Source organism: Schistocerca gregaria, chromosome 4 (assembly GCF_023897955.1).
Source record: "Schistocerca gregaria isolate iqSchGreg1 chromosome 4, iqSchGreg1.2, whole genome shotgun sequence".
NCBI classification, from domain to species: Eukaryota; Metazoa; Arthropoda; class Insecta; order Orthoptera; family Acrididae; genus Schistocerca; species Schistocerca gregaria.
In genome coordinates this window covers 326549389-326569166 of record NC_064923.1, presented here as the reverse complement: position 1 = coordinate 326569166, position 19778 = coordinate 326549389, and the positions used below count along the sequence as shown (strand labels likewise).

Below are 19778 nucleotides of genomic sequence, written 5' to 3'. Positions count from 1 at the left end.
ACCAATGATGCAGTTTGAACATCGTAACGCAAACCATTGAGAAGTTATGAGATATTTCAGTAATTGCCACCCTGTGTGAAGGTATAGGAGCTTTGGTGGATGTTAAGAGTAGTTGTGTGTGTGTGTGTGTGTGTTTGGGCGCGCGCGCGTTTGAATGCTTGCGTCGATGCGCTCTATAAAACAAATAATTTAATAATCCAGCATAGCCGTAAAAGTAGTGATATGTTGAAGAAAACATTTTAGATTCAATCCATATTATTGCCCTGACGACAAGTGCTTGCTGCATCTTCGTTTAAGAGAGGTATATGTTTTCTTAAATTCGGATTAAGTATTCAGTAAGGACTGAATGTCATCTTTCAAATATGAAGTAATGTTTCACGAAGTCGAGTAATACGGATAACATTTCTGCACAAGCCAATTCGAACAAAATGTGAAACGAGAGTCTGCGTTATGAAACAATTGCGTGAAACGGAACGGGTCGCAGATGATAAATTTTGAAAAAGATCGCAATTCGAACGCCTTAGACATGCGGTATTGGTGGTAAATCGTCAGACAGATTTAAATTTTTTAGTTTCCATAATTACTCCTGGTTGCAGGAGTAGAATACGGTTTACTTCGCGTAGATGAGGTTCGTGCATGGGGAGACGGAAAACAAAGGAGCGAGGAACTCGAGGGTAAACGCTGGGCTGTAAACAACCCGGATGGTCGTTAACGGCGTACTGGAACTAAGGGCCTTGGAACGTGACCGATACAGGCGTGTGTGAAGGGGGTGGGGGGCGCTTACGACCTCTACTGCAATCTCCCTGCTGTCCCTAGTGCAAATTCCGCTCTAATATATCCAGAAATCAATCGCGCGCGCAGGTTAAACCTCCTGCGTTGCTAACAAAAAGGCGTCTTTACATAGTTTTTTTCAGCACTACTTCCGTGTAAGTCTTTCATGTCTTACGACAACGTTGGAGATCCTAAATGCCAACATAAATTTTCTGTTTTAAGTCGAAAATAAATCTGTTGCATGAACCCCAACTGACAATACGTAGTTTAAACGGCATTTCAATGCAAGAAACATTGTCTTTAACTGTAAATAAAAAATTCTCAGTTTCAAAGTCCAAGTAAGACTGCTATAATGTTGCATCGTTAGATCATACATCACAGTTTCTATCTCAAATATTGCAAACAGCAAAATTTCTCAGTTCCTACGTTCGAAATTTTGTTGTTGTTGTTGTTGTTGTTGTCTTCAGTCCTGAGACTGGTTTGATGCAGCTCTCCATGCTACTCTATCCTGTGCAAGCTGCTTCATCTCCCAGTACCTACTGCAACCTACATCCTTCTGAATCTGCTTAGTGTACTCATCTCTCGGTCTCCCTCTACGATTTTTACCCTCCACGCTGCCCTCCAATGCTAAATTTGTGATCCCTTGATGCCTCAAAACATGTCCTACCAACCGATCCCTTCTTCTAGTCAAGTTGTGCCACAAACTTCTCTTCTCCCCAATCCTATTCAATACCTCCTCATTAGTTACGTGATCTATCCACCTTATCTTCAGTATTCTTCTGTAGCACCACATTTCGAAAGCTTCTATTCTCTTCTTGTCCAAACTAGTTATCGTCCATGTTTCACTTCCATACATGGCTACACTCCAAACAAATACTTTCAGAAACGACTTCCTGATACATAAATCTATATTCGATGTTAACAAATTTCTCTTCTTCAGAAACGCTTTCCTTGTCATTGCCAGTCTACATTTTATATCCTCTCTACTTCGACCATCATCAGTTATTTTACTTCCTAAATAGCAAAACTCCTTTACTACTTTAAGTGTCTCATTTCCTAATCTAATTCCCTCAGCATCACCCGATTTAATTTGACTACATTCCATTATCCTCGTTTTGCTTTTGTTAATGTTCATCTTATATCCTCCTTTCAAGACACTGTCCATTCCGTTCAACTGCTCTTCCAAGTCCTTTGCCGTCTCTGACAGAATTACAATGTCATCGGCGAACCTCAAGGTTTTTACTTCGTCTCCATGAATTTTAATACCTACTCCAAATTTTTCTTTTGTTTCCTTTACTGCTTGCTCAATATACAGATTGAATAACATCGGGGAGAGGCTACAACCCTGTCTCACTCCTTTCCCAACCACTGCTTCCCTTTCATGCCCCTCGACTCTTATTACTGCCATCTGGTTTCTGTACAAATTATAAATAGCCTTTCGCTCCCTGTATTTTACCCCTGCCACCTTTAGAATTTGAAAAAGAGTATTCCAATCAACATTGTCAAAAACTTTCTCTAAGTCTACAAATGCTAGAAACGTAGGTTTGCCATTTCTTAATCTTTCTTCTAAGATAAGTCGTAAGGTCAGTATTGCCTCACGTGTTCCAACATTTCGACGGAATCCAAACTGATCTTCCCCGAGGTCTGCATCTACCAGTTTTTCCATTCGTCTGTAAAGAATTCGCGTTAGTATTTTGCAGCCGTGGCTTATTAAACTGATAGTTCGGTAATTTTCACATCTGTCAGCACCTGCTTTCTTTGGGATTGGAATTATTATATTCTTCTTGAAGTCTGAGGGTATTTCGCCTGTCTCATACATCTTGCTCACCAGCTGGTAGAGTTTTGTCATGACTGGCTCTCCCAAGGCCGTCAGTAGTTCTAATGGAATGTTGTCTACTCCGGGGGCCTTGTTTCGACTCAGGTCTTTCAGTGCTCTGTCAAACTCTTCACGCAGTATCGTATCTCCCATTTCGTCTTCATCTACATCCTCTTCTATTTCCATAATTTGTATTTTGTATTAAGTATTTGTATTTGTATTAAGTGTAAAAGAAAGGAAGACATGACAAAAAGTGAGGAGGTTCCAAACCATTTCCACAACACCAAGTGTCCTCTTATTCATTTTACTTGTGCATATTCAGCATTTGGTTTACTTACTTGATTAGGTGCACCTCTTGTTGGCAATTGTCATTTTTATTTAAGATTGCAAGGAAAGACATTTCGTCTTCCTCCTCCTCGCCTTTTCCGTTTTCCTTACGGGTTGGCATTGTTGCGTGCATTTTAGTGACAGATAGTTGCTGGATGCGCTTCCTGACGCCACCACTCTCACGGAACCTGTGTACCCCATCTGCGCCGGCTGGTGTGGCCGAGCGGTTCTAGGCGCTACAGTCCGGAAACGCGCGACCGCTACGGTCGAAGGTTCGAATCCTGCCTCGGGCATGGATGTGTGTGATGTCCTTAGGTTACTTAGGTTTAAGTAGTTCTAAGTTTTAGGGGACTGATGACCTCAGATGTTAAGTCCCGTAGTGCTCAGAGCCATTTGAACCATTTACCCCATCTGCCTGCGACTAGAGTAAATCTCATATTCAAATGTGAGACTGTTTTCTGTTTGTGTAGCATGTAACTGAGGCAGGACGTGGGTTCTAGCCCGGTATTCAGTTAGTTTGTGTAAAAAACCGCTAAAAGCCACATTCAGGTTGGCTGGCAGACCAGTCCTCCATTCGGGGCTGAAAAATGCTTCAAATGGCTCTGAGCACTATGGGTCTTAACTTCTGAGGTCATCAGTTCCCTAGAACTTAGAACTACTTAAACCTAACTAACATAAGGACATTACACACATCCATACCCGAGGCAGAATTCGAACCTGCGACCGTAGAGGTCTCACGGTTCCTGACTGTAGCGCCTAGAACCGCACGGCCACTCCGGCCGGCCATTCGGGGCTAACTTGGCTTCCCGAATTCCGGAAACATCGCGTTAACGCACTCTGCTCTCCAGACGGGTCCAACGAAAGAGATATACAACAAATAAAATTTCGTACGTGTTTCTGTGCTTAACAGTTTGAAAGCCAGTGAAATTACAGGAATTTTATATAACATTTACATCCACATGTTGTGCAAACCACTGTGATGTCTATGGCAGATGGGACTTTCAGGACTGTATCACATATTAGGGTTCCTTCCATTTCCATCCGAGTACAGAGAGCGGGAGGAATGAATGCTTAAATGTCTCTCTACATGTTGTAATTCGTGTAATCTTGTCTTTACGAACGCTGCGGGAACGATATGTTGGCGGATGAAGAATATCCTTCTGAAGCTCCGTAAATATTACTTTGCAGGATAAGTGGCGAAAGTCTTCAAGCGCCTGCCAATTCAGTTTTCTCAACGTTTCCGTGACGCTCACCCGTGAATCAAATAATCCTGTGTCCATTCGTACTGCAATTTTTTGAATCAGTGTAATATCTCCTGTTAGTCCTATTTCGCATAGGTCTCACGCCCTTGAGAAATATTCTAGGATGGAGCGCAGAAATGATTTGTAAGCTGTTTTCTGTGAAGAGTGACTGCGTCTCGCAGTATCCTGTCAATGAATCGAAGTGTGTGTGTGTGTGTGTGTGTGTGTGTGTGTGAGAGAGAGAGAGAGAGAGAGAGAGAGAGAGAGAGAGAGAGATATCAATCCGTTTCTTATCCCTACATATTTGTACGAGTCAATTAATTCCAGTTCTGATTCACTGATGTAGTAGTCTGCGCTTTGTTAAAATGCAGAATTTTACATTTCTGGGGATTTCAAACAAGTTGCCAGTCGTTTCACCATTGTGAAACATTATCAAGATCTGACGAAATATTTGTGTAGCCTTTTTCCTGTGTACATTCAACATAAAGAGCTGCGAAATCTGAAAAATTTCTGAGGTTACTATTGATATTCATCTACCAGGTCATTAACATAGATTATGAACAACAAGGGTCCCAACACACTTCAGTGAGGCTCGCCTGAAGTTTCGCCTTAAGTTACTTCTACATCTCCACCTAAGATAACATACTGTGCCCTCAATCCAGTCACACATTTTGTGTGATCCCGCCATATAGTCGGACTTTGGTTAATAATCGTTGGTTTAATACTGAGTAACAATTGTGATTCTTAGCTGTGTTACGTTTCATATAATGAAAAAAAAAAGCTTTATATGTGAAAATTGTGCCTTGTGGAATACATGTATAGATTTCAGTTTTAAGATAGGGACTGCAGAAACCCTTCAGATTTTCATTTTATTTCTAAAACTTAGCAGCTACTCACGTGTTCACCGAGCGAGGTGGCGCACTGGCTAGCACACTGGACTAGCACTCGGGAGGACGACGGTTCAATCCCGCGTGTGGCCATCCTGATTTATGTTTTCCGTGATTTCTCTAAGTCACTCCAGGCAATTGCCGGGATGGTTCCTATGAAAGGGCACGGCCGACTTCCTTCTCCATCCTTCCCTAACCCGATGAGACGGATGACCTCAGTGTCTGGTCTCCACCTCCAAGCAACCAAACCAACTCACGTGTTCTAAATGCCCTCCGACCAGGCAGAAGATCGTGAAACAACCAATAGAGTTTCCTTGGAATTGTTGTTGCAGAGATGGCCGCATCCATGAAGGCGACCAGATCCTGGCAATCGATGGTCAGCCGCTGGACTCAAACATCTCGCACCAGCAGGCCATCAGCATCCTGCAGAAGGCGCGCGGGCTGGTGGAACTGGTGGTAGCCCGCAACGCTGCCGACGAGGACGTAGCGCCGCCGTCCCCCTCCCCGTCGCCCGTAGACCGCTCCCCGTCCGCCATCAGCGACACATCCAAGGCGGGCTCTGACATGGTGGTAAGTGCAGCCGTGGGTTACGGCCGTGCCGGTGTCTGTGCGTGTGGTTTGGTTAGAATCTGGACGATTAAAAAACTTTCCTTCCTAATATCAAATCTCCAAACTTTCTAGATCTGCAGTATGCTCACCACACTTCGTTTCTGCTATCTCAATAAACTTGTGACATAAATACCACTTTTAGGAGAATTTGAAGTAATGTTGGCAACACCAATTTTTTATCACTCCACCATCACAGGATGATTCAGCTAAGTTGTTTGCCTAAAATATTTCCGGCACTGTTAAAGACATCGTATTTCTGTTTTCGCACTATCAACTGTGAGAAAATTGTCATCAAATGACTTTTCATAGCTGTTTTAATTAAGGAGACAATGTTATCAGGTTCGCTTTTTCAACTGGAAACGTAGTAATTTTTACTGTTAGCATCGTAGCTCTAAAAGAGACTAATCCAACGGCGTTTATCTGTTCAAAATCCGATTACTAGTTTTAGAGTAAGTACAATATTAGGATTTATTTGTTTTGAACATGAAACCCATTGCTGTATTATGCGGAAAATCGTCGTTTTATATCTAAGTAGATATCTAAGTAGAAAAGTGCGTCAGGTGTGATACGGAGGTGGCAGTGTGTTGCATAGCCGTGATAAAGGTGTACACCGCCTAATCATAGTAATGTGACCACCTGTAAAAAGCCTGTATAACCTAACCTTCTGCATCGCGGAGTGCTGCGAGACGTGCAGAATGAATGTCAGTGAGGTTGTGTGAGACACCGACAGGGATGTGAAGCCGTGCCGAGTCTTGTCCTGTGGCCAACTGCGCTAGGTTTCTCGGTTGAGGATCCGTGACGCGAACAGTCCGAGAGAGGTAGTCCTACAGATTCCCAACTGGGTTTAAATCCGGGGAGTTCGGTGTCCAGGGGAGTTCTGTAAACTCATCCTTGTGCTCTTTGAATCAAACACGTACACAGCTATATGCGAAAGGAAAAACAAACTATTTGTAGCGGTGGACATGGTACTCAAGGATAGATGCGTTCTTGTGATGAACCAATGTACACTCTAGAAGCCGGCCACGGTGGTCTCGCGGTTCTAGGCGCTCAGTCCGGAACCGCGCGACTGCTACGGTCGCAGGTTCGAATCATGCCTCAGGCATGGGTGTGTGTGCTGTCCTTAGATTAGTTAGGTTTAAGTAGTTCTAAGTTCTAGGGGACTGGTGACCACAGATGTTATGTTCCATAGTGCTCAGAGCCATTTGAACCATTTGAACACTCTAGAACGGCGGGATCACCCAACGAATGTAACGAAAACGTTGCCCGGACGTAACACTTCCTCCTCTGGTCTGGACCCTTCCGACGGTTGCCCCAGAATGTTTGCTTTCTGTCCAATGGAACATAAAACGTGATTCATCTGAAAAGTCCTTATGCCGACAGTCAGTGGACGTCCAGTTGCGGTACTGGCGGGCAAATTCGAGCCGTCGTCGCTGATGAACAGCAATCAGCATGGATGCATGAAGAGACGCCCGCGACGGACGGCCGTTGGTTGGTTTATGGGGGTGAAGGGACCAAACAACGAAGGCCATTGTTCCCAGGTGTCCCGTTCACAGAAACGTTCGCTGAATGGTCGTTGAGAAGACAGTGTTGGTAGCGCTTTGGTTCATCTAGACATTCGGCTGTTCAACAGTTGCATGTCTGTTCGCCCGTACACATCTCCGCAGTCATCATTCACCCCTTTCATCTATGACCCGTGGTGCGCCTCTGTTTTCTCGGCGTTAGTTGTGGATAGCGCCATTTTGCCACGAACGCTATACTTTAACCACGGTTGCCCGAACGGTTTACAGACTTAGCCGTTTCGTAACTGCTTCCACCCTCGGCTCAAAAGCCAATCATCATGCCCCTTTGTGCGTCAGGTAAGTCGCTCCGTTTCCATATTATGACTACGACTGCACTGTTTTCCACGTCCCTCCGACATACGTCATATACCCTCCACTGTTATTGCTGCCACCTGTCGCTTGTGCATGCTTATTGCACGTTGACGTCGAACATAGATGGTGGTCACATTAATGTGACTGGGCCGTGTAAAAGGGGCGTGGAGGAAACGTAGCTGTCATTTGTCCGTTTCACTCTTGTTTGTCGAGTGCTGGTTAGTTTGAAGGAGGGGGGGGGGGGTTCTTTCAAAGAGGAAGAGAAACTAGATATGCTACTAACTTACGGAGAATGCAGAAGGAACACGAAGATGAGTTGAGATACAAGCACAAATGTGTTCCGACTGACGGTGTCCAACAAGAATAACAATTCAGTGAATGTGGCAAAAATTGTTCGTGAAGGAGCACTGGAATACTACGCAGAAGGTGGGAAGGCGACCTGCAACGACCGGAGCGAACGAAATGCGTATTCCTGCAGCAGCTGCTCATAGTCCGCACGTTAGCTACAGAGAAATTACGATTGCCTCTTAAATAAGTAAGCCTCACGCTTTTCGCATTTCGCGCTCACGCTCACAAATCGCTTCCATCCACATCTTGTGTCACTTCACAACCAGTTTAACTAGCGGGACAGCAGAAGATGCATGGAGTTCTGTCACTCGGCTCCGGTGCAACTTTAGGACAATAAACGAGTCCTTCAAAGAATTCTCTACATCGAGAAATAACCTTTGCGCTGAATGCATGAAATATAGGTATGCATTACTGGGCAGCTTGAAAACCCGTGCTGGATGAGGCAGGTTGAACACCAGAGGCAGCAGAGCGTGAACGTTCGGTGCTAGATTATTGGAGAGCTACATGATTGGCCCGTATTTCACTGAAGAAACCTTAGCAGTATTTCACTAAAGAAACCTTAGCAGGTAAAAAATACAATTTTTTAACGAATCGCTACTCGCTCTGCTAGAGGAAGTGGCACTTGAAATATGTAGATAAATGCTGTAGCAGCACGCTAGGGTGCCCAGTTCACTACTCGCTTATGGCTAGTAAAGCGATCACCCAACTCTTTCCTCATCTTTGGATGTGACGAGAAGGCGTTGTCCTCCACGTTCGTGTTATTACTTATTTATTTATCACATGGATATACATATAGGATTTTCAGCAACATTTACCCAATAAAATACAAAAGGAATATGCAATGTCCTGGCCTCAATTGACCTTACAGAGTGATATAAGGAGAGTCTGTCCATTCCAGTGTTGTTGGAGAAACAGTAATGTTATCCTGCCAGCCCCCACTGAAGGGTCTCTTGGGACAGTCCCATACAATGTGGTAAATTGTCTGCTCTGAAGCTTCACATCAACGTTCGTATAATTTAACACTGGGTGAAAACAGAGTTACGATGTCTTAAACGTCAACGGGTCAACGGCTTGCATATTGAGCAAAATCTTACACAAAATGCGAGCGCGCGTCTCTTTAGCGTCCATTCGGTGCGATTATTGCCAGAATAAGGACAACTAATAACATTTTTTTCTCCTTGCATCGGCAGTAAATGAAAATAATTCGACAGTAAATAAATATGTGCTCAAGTCAGAGCCCAATCAATATCAAAAGCACGAAGAAAAAAAAAATAAAGCAAAGCTACATCACAACCACGATATTGAAGGGACTGTGTTACGTCACGGTCGGGTGTAGGAAGTGCGGGGATTGGGGGGGGGGGGGGGGGGAAGGGACAGGAGTACTGAGATATTAACACGTTATACCTTTAAATTAGAGGAATCCATGTCCGAATATTATGCAAACAACTATTCATACTTTATACACAAACAAGTTTCAGCACAATTGTGATCCTGATATTGTTCTATAATAATGTTAACTTATGTGAAATCTTTTTTGTATTATTGTACCAGCTATTTTTGTGGTAACTATCCTCATCTGCCTGCTCATCCATTGTAGGAAACAAGCAGAATCCCTGTTTAAACTTGCATGTTACAACTTTCTGCTTCGCAAAATACAATGTTCTTCTTGCCGATTTGTAATTTTAACAGACGAGTGATTCATCCACACATTCACCAGTTCTGCGTATTTTCCTACAACAGATGAGCGCGCAGGTAAGGACAGGCACCACAAAAATAATCATGGCAAGCTGCAGAATAATACAATAAACATTGCAAGGAATAAGACCTGAATAAAAGAACCCACTGATGACGAAACAAAAGTGCTGAATCATATTTGGGCATAAATATGAGTAGGTGGTTCCGTAATAGGCGGACCTGAATTCTCACAATTTAAACTGCAAATAAGGCTAGTGTTAGGTCTTCAAAACCGAACGGTGATGATAGTACAAATATTGTGGCCTGTATTTAGGGTTCCGTACTTCGATCGGTAGATCCGTCCGTCCGTCTGTCTCTGTGTGTGTCTGTCTGTCCAATTGTTAAATACCCTTTTTCTTTGTGACGGGTAGACGTATCAAATTATACAACATACTCCCTTGGCCTTGTAGTAAACGTAAGCTTCTAAGTGAATGCAACCAAAATATAGCACGATTTACACCACATATTTTGATACCCGAAAACTCACTCATCAAAATCTGTAGGTTACTTCCCGTTGACATAGAATCATGAAATTTGGCGTTCAAAGTAAACACCAAAATCCGGAAAATGTTAAATTGTAATTATGTCACACACAAAAATATTTGGTTTGTCATTTGTTTTCCGACTTCATAATTAAAATTAAAACGTTGTCTTGGAATTCAGTGTGGATAAAAGACAAAAATCGTCGAGATTCTCGATTCCCAGAATGTATGAACCGTGTGTACACATAATTAAGGACGTACGGAACGTTCAGATCGGGAGCCCAATGCACACCTGGCTATTTTTTTAATTAGTTTATAATAGCAACACAAGAACGGAGAAATCTGATCTCGAGAACCAAAAGAAATTAAAAAAAAACACATCCGACAATTTTTGAAGATACAGCCAAGCTGCTTGGAGCACCGTACGCATCAACCAAACAACCAGTAGCTGTACATGATGATTCGATAGGATGGACACAATTTCAGTTGGTTATATTTCCTGCTCTATACATTGTACTTGGATTCTGTTAAGTTTATTTGAAAGAGGGTGTTGTAAAGTTTTGTATGCCACCACTAGAGCGTTCCAACTGTAGCGTATATCGCGTCAGTTTTAGACGAGATGGTTAGTTACTATGCAACATAAGACCTTCTGCGTTCGTAAGTTCAGTAAAAGCGTGTCTGCGACTGCAGTGAAGCGTGCACTTCAGCGTAATTTTAACTTCGAACCTTCCACGGGGAAGAGACTTGATAGCTGGAACAAACAATTTGACGAAATTGGCTCTCTGTGTAAAGAAAAAGCCCAGGCCTACCGCGTGTATCGGAGGAGCACGTGGAGCGCGGTTGAGTGAGCTTTGAAGGCAGCCCATTGAAATCAACCCGTACAGCGAGCAGGAACTTCGACTACCGCAAACAACTGTCTGGCGTGTATTCAGGCGCCTGTTAGTGTACGAACCATACCATCGACAACGAGCCCAGGCTCTTCCCACAAACGATAAGGTAAGTCGTGTAGAAAGGCGACCTTATGCTCCGAAACATGGAAGAAGGTGAATTGCTCCTGCGTTGTGTAATTTTTAGTGATGGAGCTACGTTTCCACTAAATGGAACGTTCGCATATGGGAGATGCAAAATCCCCATGTAACACTGGAAAATGAGCGGGACAGCCGCTAACTTAATGTGTTTTGCTCGGTATAGTTTGTAGACGTTTCTCTTTTGACGACAGTACGGTTTCTTGAATAACGTATCTCAGAATGCTACAAAACTGACTTGATCTTCAAATGAAGCCGGCCTCGGTGGACAAGCGGTTCTAGACGCTTCAGTCCGGAACCGCGCGATCGCTACGGTCGCAGGTTCGAATCCTGCCCCGGGAATGGATGTGTGTGATGTCCATAGTTTAGTTAGGTTTACGTAGTTCTAAGTCCTAGGGGACTGATGACCTCAGATGTTAAGTCCCATAGTACTCAGAGCCATTTCAACCTCAAGTGAAAGATTCGGAACATTCCATTTTATAGCAGAACGGAGCTCCACCCCACGGTATGTGAATGTTTGAAGTTTCCTGATGAATTTCAGTCTCAGCAATGGATAGATCCCATGGCAGATGAAGACTTTTCTGATTTGTCACGCCACCGAGTGTTTGTCTCTGTTACACTTCTAATATAGTTTGTGGAGTACCCAGTGCTCCTCAGAAGACTTTCCAGGTGTTTCATTTCTCGTCTGAGGTGCTCCGAATATGTGAGCCGCAGCTCCTCAGACCCGAAATGCAACACCCGGAAAGTTTTCTGAGGAGCAATAGGTACTCAACAAGTTATATTTGAAGTGTAACAGAGCCAAACACTTGGCGAAGTGAAAAATCAGAAAAAGAAATATCAGCTACGCCTTTCTGACATATAGTTCCAGAGTGACGGACAGAATCGGCGTATATTGCTCAAATACGGCGTAAAGACTATTTTCAAACCTAAAAAGAAGATTAAAGAGTTTCTTAGAAAAGCAAAGGAGAAAAGGGACCGTCTTGCAAGGTCAGCAATATACCGCATACCGTGCACATGCGGAAAAGTTCATGTCGGAATGATTGGACGATCAATCAACACCAGGATCAAAGAATATAAGCTACAGTGAAGGTTGGGGCAGGTGGAGAAACCGGCCGTGGCAGTGCACGCACTATATGAAATCGACCACGTAGTAAAATTCGCCCACACGGAAGTTCTGGCCGACCGATATGACCGAGCGGTTCTAAGCTCTTCAGTCTGGAACCGCGCGACTGCTACGATCGCAGATTCGAATCATGCCTCGGGCGTGCATGTGTGATGTCCTTAGCTTAGTTAAGTTTAAGTAGTTCTAAGTCTAGGGACTGATAACCTCAGATGTGAAGTCCGATATTGTTTGGAGCCATTTGAACCACTTGAACGAAGCTGTAGGGAAGAACTATCACACCCGCTTGTTCAGAGAAGCTATAGATATACGAGGGTGACTCAAAAGAAATGCACGCTGTTTTTGTAAAAATACAGTTTTCATTCTGCATGTGTGAAAGTTGTACAGTGTGTAGATACATCCTTCCCGCTTGTTTTCAAACTTAGTTCAACCTGTTCCCGTCAGTGGCGGCGTCACAACATGTCTTCAAGATGGCTGCTACACTTGCCATTCGTCAGAAGCAACGTGCTGTCATAGAATTCCTGTGCTGCGAAAACGAGACAGTGGAAACATCCACAAGAGGTTGAAAAATGTGTATGGAGATGCTGCTGTCGATCGCAGTACATTTAGTCAGTGGGCAAGCAGGTTACGTGATGAAACCGTGCACGGCAATATTGAGGATTGTCCACGCAGCGGCAGGCCTCGTACTGCACACACTCCAGACAATGTGCAGAGAGTTATCGAATTGGTGACTGCTGACAGACGTATCGCAGTGAACGAATTGTCACGCTACGTTGGGATAGGGGAAGGAAGTGTTTGCAGAATACTGGAAGTGTTGGCGTTAAAAAAAGGTTTGTGCCAGGTGGCTTCGCAGGATGTTGATATTGGCTCACAAAGAAACAAGAAAAACGGTATGCAGCGAACTTTAGGAACAGTACAAGAATGGTGGAGATGAATTTCTTGGAAGAATTGTGACAGGTGATGAAACATGGCTCCATCATTTTTCACCAGAGACGAAGAGGCAATCAGTGGAGTGGCATCATTCAAATTTACCCGTGAAAAAAAAAAAAAAAAATTCAAAACCACACCTTCTGCCAGAAAAGTTATGACTACGGTGTTTTTCGATTCCGAAGGACTCTTGCTTGTGGACATCATGCTAAGTGGAACCAGCATAAATTCTGATGCATATGTGACGACACTGAAGAAACTTCAAGCTCGACTGAGTCATGTTCGACCACATCACCGAGCGAGGTGGCGCAGTGGTAGGCACACTGGACTCGCATTCTGGAGGACGACGGTTCAATCCCGTCTCCGGCCATCCTGATTTAGGTTTTCCGTGATTTCCCTAAATCGCTTCAGACAAATGCCGGGATGGTTCCTTTGAAAGGGCTCGGCCGATTTCCTTCCCAATCCTTCCCTAACCCGAGCTTGTGCTCCGTCTCTAATGACCTCGTTGTCGACGGGACGTTAAACACTAACCACCACCACCACCACGACCACATCGGCAAAAACAGGATGTTTTACTGTTGCACGACAATGCAGGGCCACATGTCAGTCAAAAAACGATGGAAGCAATCACAAAACTCGGATGGACAACACTGAAACACCCGCCGTACAGTCCTGACCTGGCTCCATGTGACTATCATCTCTTTGGGAAACTGAAAGACTCTCTTCGTGGAACAAGGTTTGAAGATGATGACTCCCTTTTGCACACTGCCAAACAGTGGCTCCAACAGGTTGGTCCAGAATTTTACCGTGCGGGTATAAAATGGTTCAAATGGCTCTGAGCACTATGGGCCTTAACTTCTAAGGTCATCAGTCCCCTAGAACTTAGAACTACTTAAACCTAACTAACCTAAAGACATCACACATATCCATGCTCGAGGCAGGTTCGAACCTGTGACCGTAGAGGTCGCGCGGTTCCAGACTGTAGCGCCTAGAACCGCTCGGTCAGAACGGCCGGCTCGTGCGGGTATACAGGCGCTGGTTCCAAAATGGCGTAAGATAGTTGAGAGGGGTGGAAATTATTTGGAGAAATGAAAATATTGTTCCTAAATGGTGTATCTACACACTGGAAAACTTTCTAACATGCAGAATAAAAGATGGATTAAAAAAAAAAAGTGTGCATTTATTTTGGAGTGACCCTCGTACAAAAAGACGGGAATAGCTTCAACAAAAAAGAACAAAGCCTCAAGATAAACGGATCCTGGCTTCCCGTGCTGCAGCGAACGACCGTCACAGGTAGCAAGAGGAGAAACGCGCCGGAAATGACCGCGGCGAAGCCCTCGGACGTTGGCGCGCCAGGTACATATAGTCTGCGGCCGCGAGCTCGGCTCCATTTCACCACCAGCAATGGAGGGTGAAGCTTTGATATTGTCAGCCACTCCCGCTGGCGCAGCGTCAGAAAAATCATCAGACGAACGTCGGCCGAAGAACCCGATACAGAAGCCAGTAGGCAGTCTGTCACATTTTTCGTCGACTGTTGGCTGAATTCAGCTACCATCTAGACTGTAGACGTTATCCGTGCTGCCGGAGGAGGGCATATTGACCGCATGTAAACTTTCATGCGTGTACAGTATGTTCGGAAATCCCCGTTTCAAACTTCTAGGACTTGTAGAGGGGAGTGGGTTCATAATATTTTGAATAGGAATTAATGTCCGGAAACGTCAGCCAAAGACGGTACAGAGCAACTCATAAGCGCCGGCGCCTCTAAATGCATATACAAGTCGGTTCCGCGATGATGATACAAACTTTCGAGGATGATGGACATGGATAAATGTATCAATATGAAGTTAGGGTCCCTGGTTCATAAACGAACGAGTCGAAAGTTAAAAAATGGCTCTGAGCACTATGGGACTTAGCATCTGAGGTCATCAGTCCCCTAGAACTTAGAACTACTTAAACCTAACTAACCTAAGGACATCACACACCTCCATGCCCGAGGCAGGATTCGAACCTGCGACCGTAGTGGTCGCGCGGTTCCAGACTGAAGCGCCTAGAGCCGCTCGGCCACCAGCGGCCGGCCCAGCGAAGATGAGCAAGTGCTCGTAGCTCTTAAGGTATGGGTTTTAGAGCCCATGTTTCCCCGCCATTTTTTTCTTATTTTGGCAGATATTATCACCTCTGGAATTGCCTACTCTACAATCTGAGCAACAACAGTAGCGGTACATGTATTCCACTGTCAGAGGGATCAGAATGATTTTCGCTTATAACTTTCGAATCTTTCGTTTGCAAGCAGGGGCTCTTACATTTTTCCGTCTCCATCACCCTCGAAAGTTTGTAACGTGATCACGGAATCACCCTCTATATACATATATTTACAGGCGCCGGTGCCAATAACTTTCACACTCTAGCGTCGTTGGATGACGTTTCCAGATGTAGGTCCCCATTCAAAATACTATGTATTGTCCCCTCTGCAAGTCCTAGAAGTTTGTAACGGTAATTTCCGAACACGCTGTATATTTAGATCTAATGTACAGAATTAAAACACAACATAATTTCAGGAAATGTAGCCAACTGAACTTTTCCTTATTTTTTAATCACTCAGTACTCTCCAGGGGCGGTGTCAAGGGGGGCGGGGGGCTGTCATATTACACTGGGTAAAATGACTTCAGAAATCAGCGAATATATTACTCCAAAAGATTCAGTCATTTTTTATAATTACGTAGCAATATAGGTTGCAATGTATTTCAAATACATTTTTAACAAAAGAATAAGAACGGCAAATAGCTTACTGTCTAAACCAATAAATATCATTTAACTTAAAATGGGCATCATATAATTTATTAATACAAATTTCGCCCTGACCTCTAAACAGTTACCGAAAACTACTGTAACCAAAACCACATTTTACTAATTTACCAGTGGAGGACCCCAACTCTCCTTTTGTTAAGCGATGCTGCAGTCCCCCAAACCCCCTCTCCCCATTACCCCCCCCCCCCCCCCTTGATCGACTTCTAAATCCTAAATCCCTCCTGGTGCTCGCTGTGCTTTCGGCCCCGGATATGCCTGTGACATGCGTCCACACTGTCGGAGTTCATATTGCCGCAAGCTGTGCTGCGTGCAGTGTAGCGTAACGGTTAACGCCGCTGGCTGTGCCGTACTGCGGGTCGCCTACACTGACCCGACCATCCACAGTTATTTGTCGTTTAGTATTTACCCGTAAACTCCCGATTCTTTACAGAATCGAACTCCCATCTATAAAACAGCTCCAACGTCTGATCACTTTACAAACGGATTAATGTGTTAAATATTTGCGATCACCCATGTAAACAAAAGAAAGTTTGGAAAAAGATTGAAGTTTTGCTTAAAGTTTGTTAGAAGTTGCTAAGTGCTCTAATTATGAAACACAGAATGAATAAAGTCTGCGTAAACTGTACTCCATTTTAATGAAAAGCTAGTTTTTCACACATTTCAATGTTTATGACGTCATACCCCCGAACTGTATGTGTTACAGTGATATAATGGTGCAGGTATATTAAGTATGTGGCGAATCGAATTATTAGTAAAAAAGTAATAAATCAAAACGCCATCACTGATGTTGAAGTCTGACTGCATGGACAGCTAAAATGTAGTAAGCGATAATTTTTTAATTTCATTATTTTGTGGAGGATGTCAATGAAAACAAGTTTCGTAAATGTGTGAAATTATGTGTGTAAAGTTTCTTGGCAGACGCTAAATGCTCTCAATCTCAAATGCTGGATGAATAAAATCCATGTACTGTGCGTCATCAGTTACGCTACCTCAAGAAAAGGAAAACAATTTGACGTTATAATACGTATGTTATTGTGTTACACTTTTAACATAGTGTTACACCTCCTTAAGATTAGATTATAGCAGCATTTTAAATTTTTAAATTCGATTAATAACTAGGGGAAATATTGAAAATCGAATTTTTCTTGCCCCCGTACTGCAATTAGTACTGGGTTCCGAGATAGCGTTTCAGTAATAGAGATGAGTTATGGAAGGTTCTCGAAATCCAGATTTTTGTGTATTCTGGAATATTTTATGTTTACAAAAATAGGTGGACGCTCTGTCCAGGAATTCAGTTCTGTCCTGGCTGTACTTTGGCGTTCGTAACAAACGTGCTTTTAATGCTAAGTGTTGTATTTCATATTCGACCCTGCTTTCGGATTTGAACTTGATTGTAGTTTTGGCAGTCTGTCTACCGGGAGGCGAATATTACAGACACAAAAAAAAGTTTTGGATCACCTCCGTTCCGAGAGTTCCGGAACCTGTACAGAAAATTGGAACAGAGATCATCGTAATCATTATTTCCGCACCTTTTATTGCTCATGAAACCACACATTGCATGTTTTACCACCAAACAGCTACACCTTCAGAGGTGGTGTTCCAGATTGCTGTACACACCGGTACCTCTAATACCCAGTAGCATGTCTTCTTGCATTGATGCACGCCTGTATTCGTCGTGGCATACTATCCACAAGTTCATCAGGCACTGTTGGTCCAGATTGTCCCACTCCTCAACGGCGATTCGGCGTAGATACCTCAGGGTGGTTGGTGGGTCACGTCGTTCGTAAACAGCCCTTTTAAATATATCCCAGGAATGTTCGATAGGGTTCATGTCTGGAGAACATGCTAATGATGTCGTTATCCTGAAGGAAGTCATCCACAAGATGTGCACATAGGGGCGCGAATTGTCGTCCATGAAGACGAATGCTTCGCCAGTATGCTGCCGATATGGTTGTACTGTCGGTCGGAGGACGGCATTCAGATATCGTACAGCCGTTACGGGGCCTTCCATGACCACCAGCGGCATACGTCGGCCCAAAAAATGCCACCACAAAACATCAGGGAACCTCTACCTTGCTGCACTCGCTGGACAGTGTGTCTAAGGCCTTCAGCCTGACCGGGTTGTCTCCAAACACGTCTTCGACGATTGTCTGGTTGAAATCATATGCGACACTCATCGATGAAGAGAACGTGATGCCAATCCTGAGCAATCCATTCGGCATGTTGTTGGGCCCATCTTTACTACGCTGCGTGGTGTTGTGGTTGCAGAGCTGGACGTCGCCATGAACGTCGGGAGTGAAGATGCGCATCATGCAGCATATTGCGGACAGTTTGAGTCGTAACACGATGTCCTGTGGCTGCACGAAAAGCATTATTCAACATTGTGGAGTTGCTGTCATGGTTACTCTGAGCCATAATCCGTAGGTAGCGGTCATCCACTGCTGTAGTAGCTCTTAGGTCGCCTGAGCGAGGAATGTCATCGGCAGTTCCCGTCTCTCGGTAACTCCTTCATGTCCGAACATCACTTTGGTTCACTCCGAGATGCCTGGACACTTCTCTTGTTGAGAGCCAGAGTCCTTCCTGGCACAAAGTAACAATGTGGACGTGATCTAACTGCGGTATTGACCATCTAGGCTAGCCGGCCGGTGTGGCCGAGCGGTTCTAGGCGCTTCAGTCTGGAATCACGCGACCGCTACGGTCACAGGTTCGAATCCTGTCTCGGGCATGGATGTGTGTGATGTCCTTCTGTTAGTTAGGTTTTAGTAGTTCTAAGTTCTAGGGGACTGATGACCTCAGATGTTAAGTCCCATAGTGCTCAGAGCCATTTGAACCATTTGACCATCTAGGCAAGGTTGAACTACAGATAATATGAACCATATACGTTCTTCCTGGTGGAATGACTGGGACTGATCGGCTGTCGGACACCCTCCGACCCTCCGTCCAAAAGGTGCTGTTCACGTGTGGTTGTTTACATCTTTGGGAGGGTTTCGTGACATCTCTGAACAGTCAAAGGGGCTGTGTCTGCGATACAATATCCACAGTCAACGTCTATCTTCAGGAGTTCTGTGAACTGGGGTGATGCAACACTTTTTTTATACGTGTATAATCGGTGGTAGCAGCCAGTTTATGTCCCGCCTTCCCGAGCCTGGACGCGCAAAGATACTACTCCCATGGAAGAAGTATTTGGCCACAGAATCACGTAATTATTTCACTTACATAAACTGTTCAAAGTTAAACTCCAATGATGAGTCGCATCAGAATAATACCAGTTCAACAAACACCTGTCTACAAATCACAAAGTCACGAATACTGTAACTCAAGAAACTATGTTCTTCTTAGTTCATTCAAATATGCGCCTCTTGAGTTCCTGGCTACCGTTCAGTATTTTCAGTTAATGCAAATTCGATGTTAATTCAGCTATAGTCTTGATCCTTCGCATCGATCTTTTCAGTATCCAGTTCAACAAGAAACTACAACTGTACTAAACTCACATCTCTACAACGTAATATCGACACTCTGGCGCCTAGCGCTCCACGAATGCTGACGTGTTGTAGGCCAGTTGCCGCCGCTCACGCTATCTTGGTTGGGTACGTTGATCTGCACCAGCTCCTCTGGAGTTACAGTAAAAATCCTTCTCCAACATATTTTCTAGAAGCCTAAGGCAAATACACTCCCTGCATTCGTACCAAGCGTACGAGCTCAGCAGTGGTCGTTGCAAAAACCATATACGTAGCCTATATTTGAGAGTTAAAATGAATGTTGACGGACACATTTGGCGATCCGTCATATGGTTACGACGTAACATTGTTTGGTGA

General features: G+C 44.2%; 1 protein-coding gene across 7 annotated transcripts in view; it reads left to right on the top strand.

Moving 5' to 3' along the window:
* LOC126365733 (multiple PDZ domain protein) overlaps window positions 1–19778 on the top strand; it is a 2074088-nt gene that overhangs the window by 309379 nt on the left and 1744931 nt on the right. For all 7 annotated transcript variants that reach the window (XM_050008182.1, XM_050008180.1, XM_050008184.1 and 4 more), the window contains one exon: window positions 5375–5612. In XM_050008182.1, coding sequence (XP_049864139.1) covers window positions 5375–5612 — 238 coding nt within the window. The remainder of the gene's footprint in view (window positions 1–5374; window positions 5613–19778) is intronic.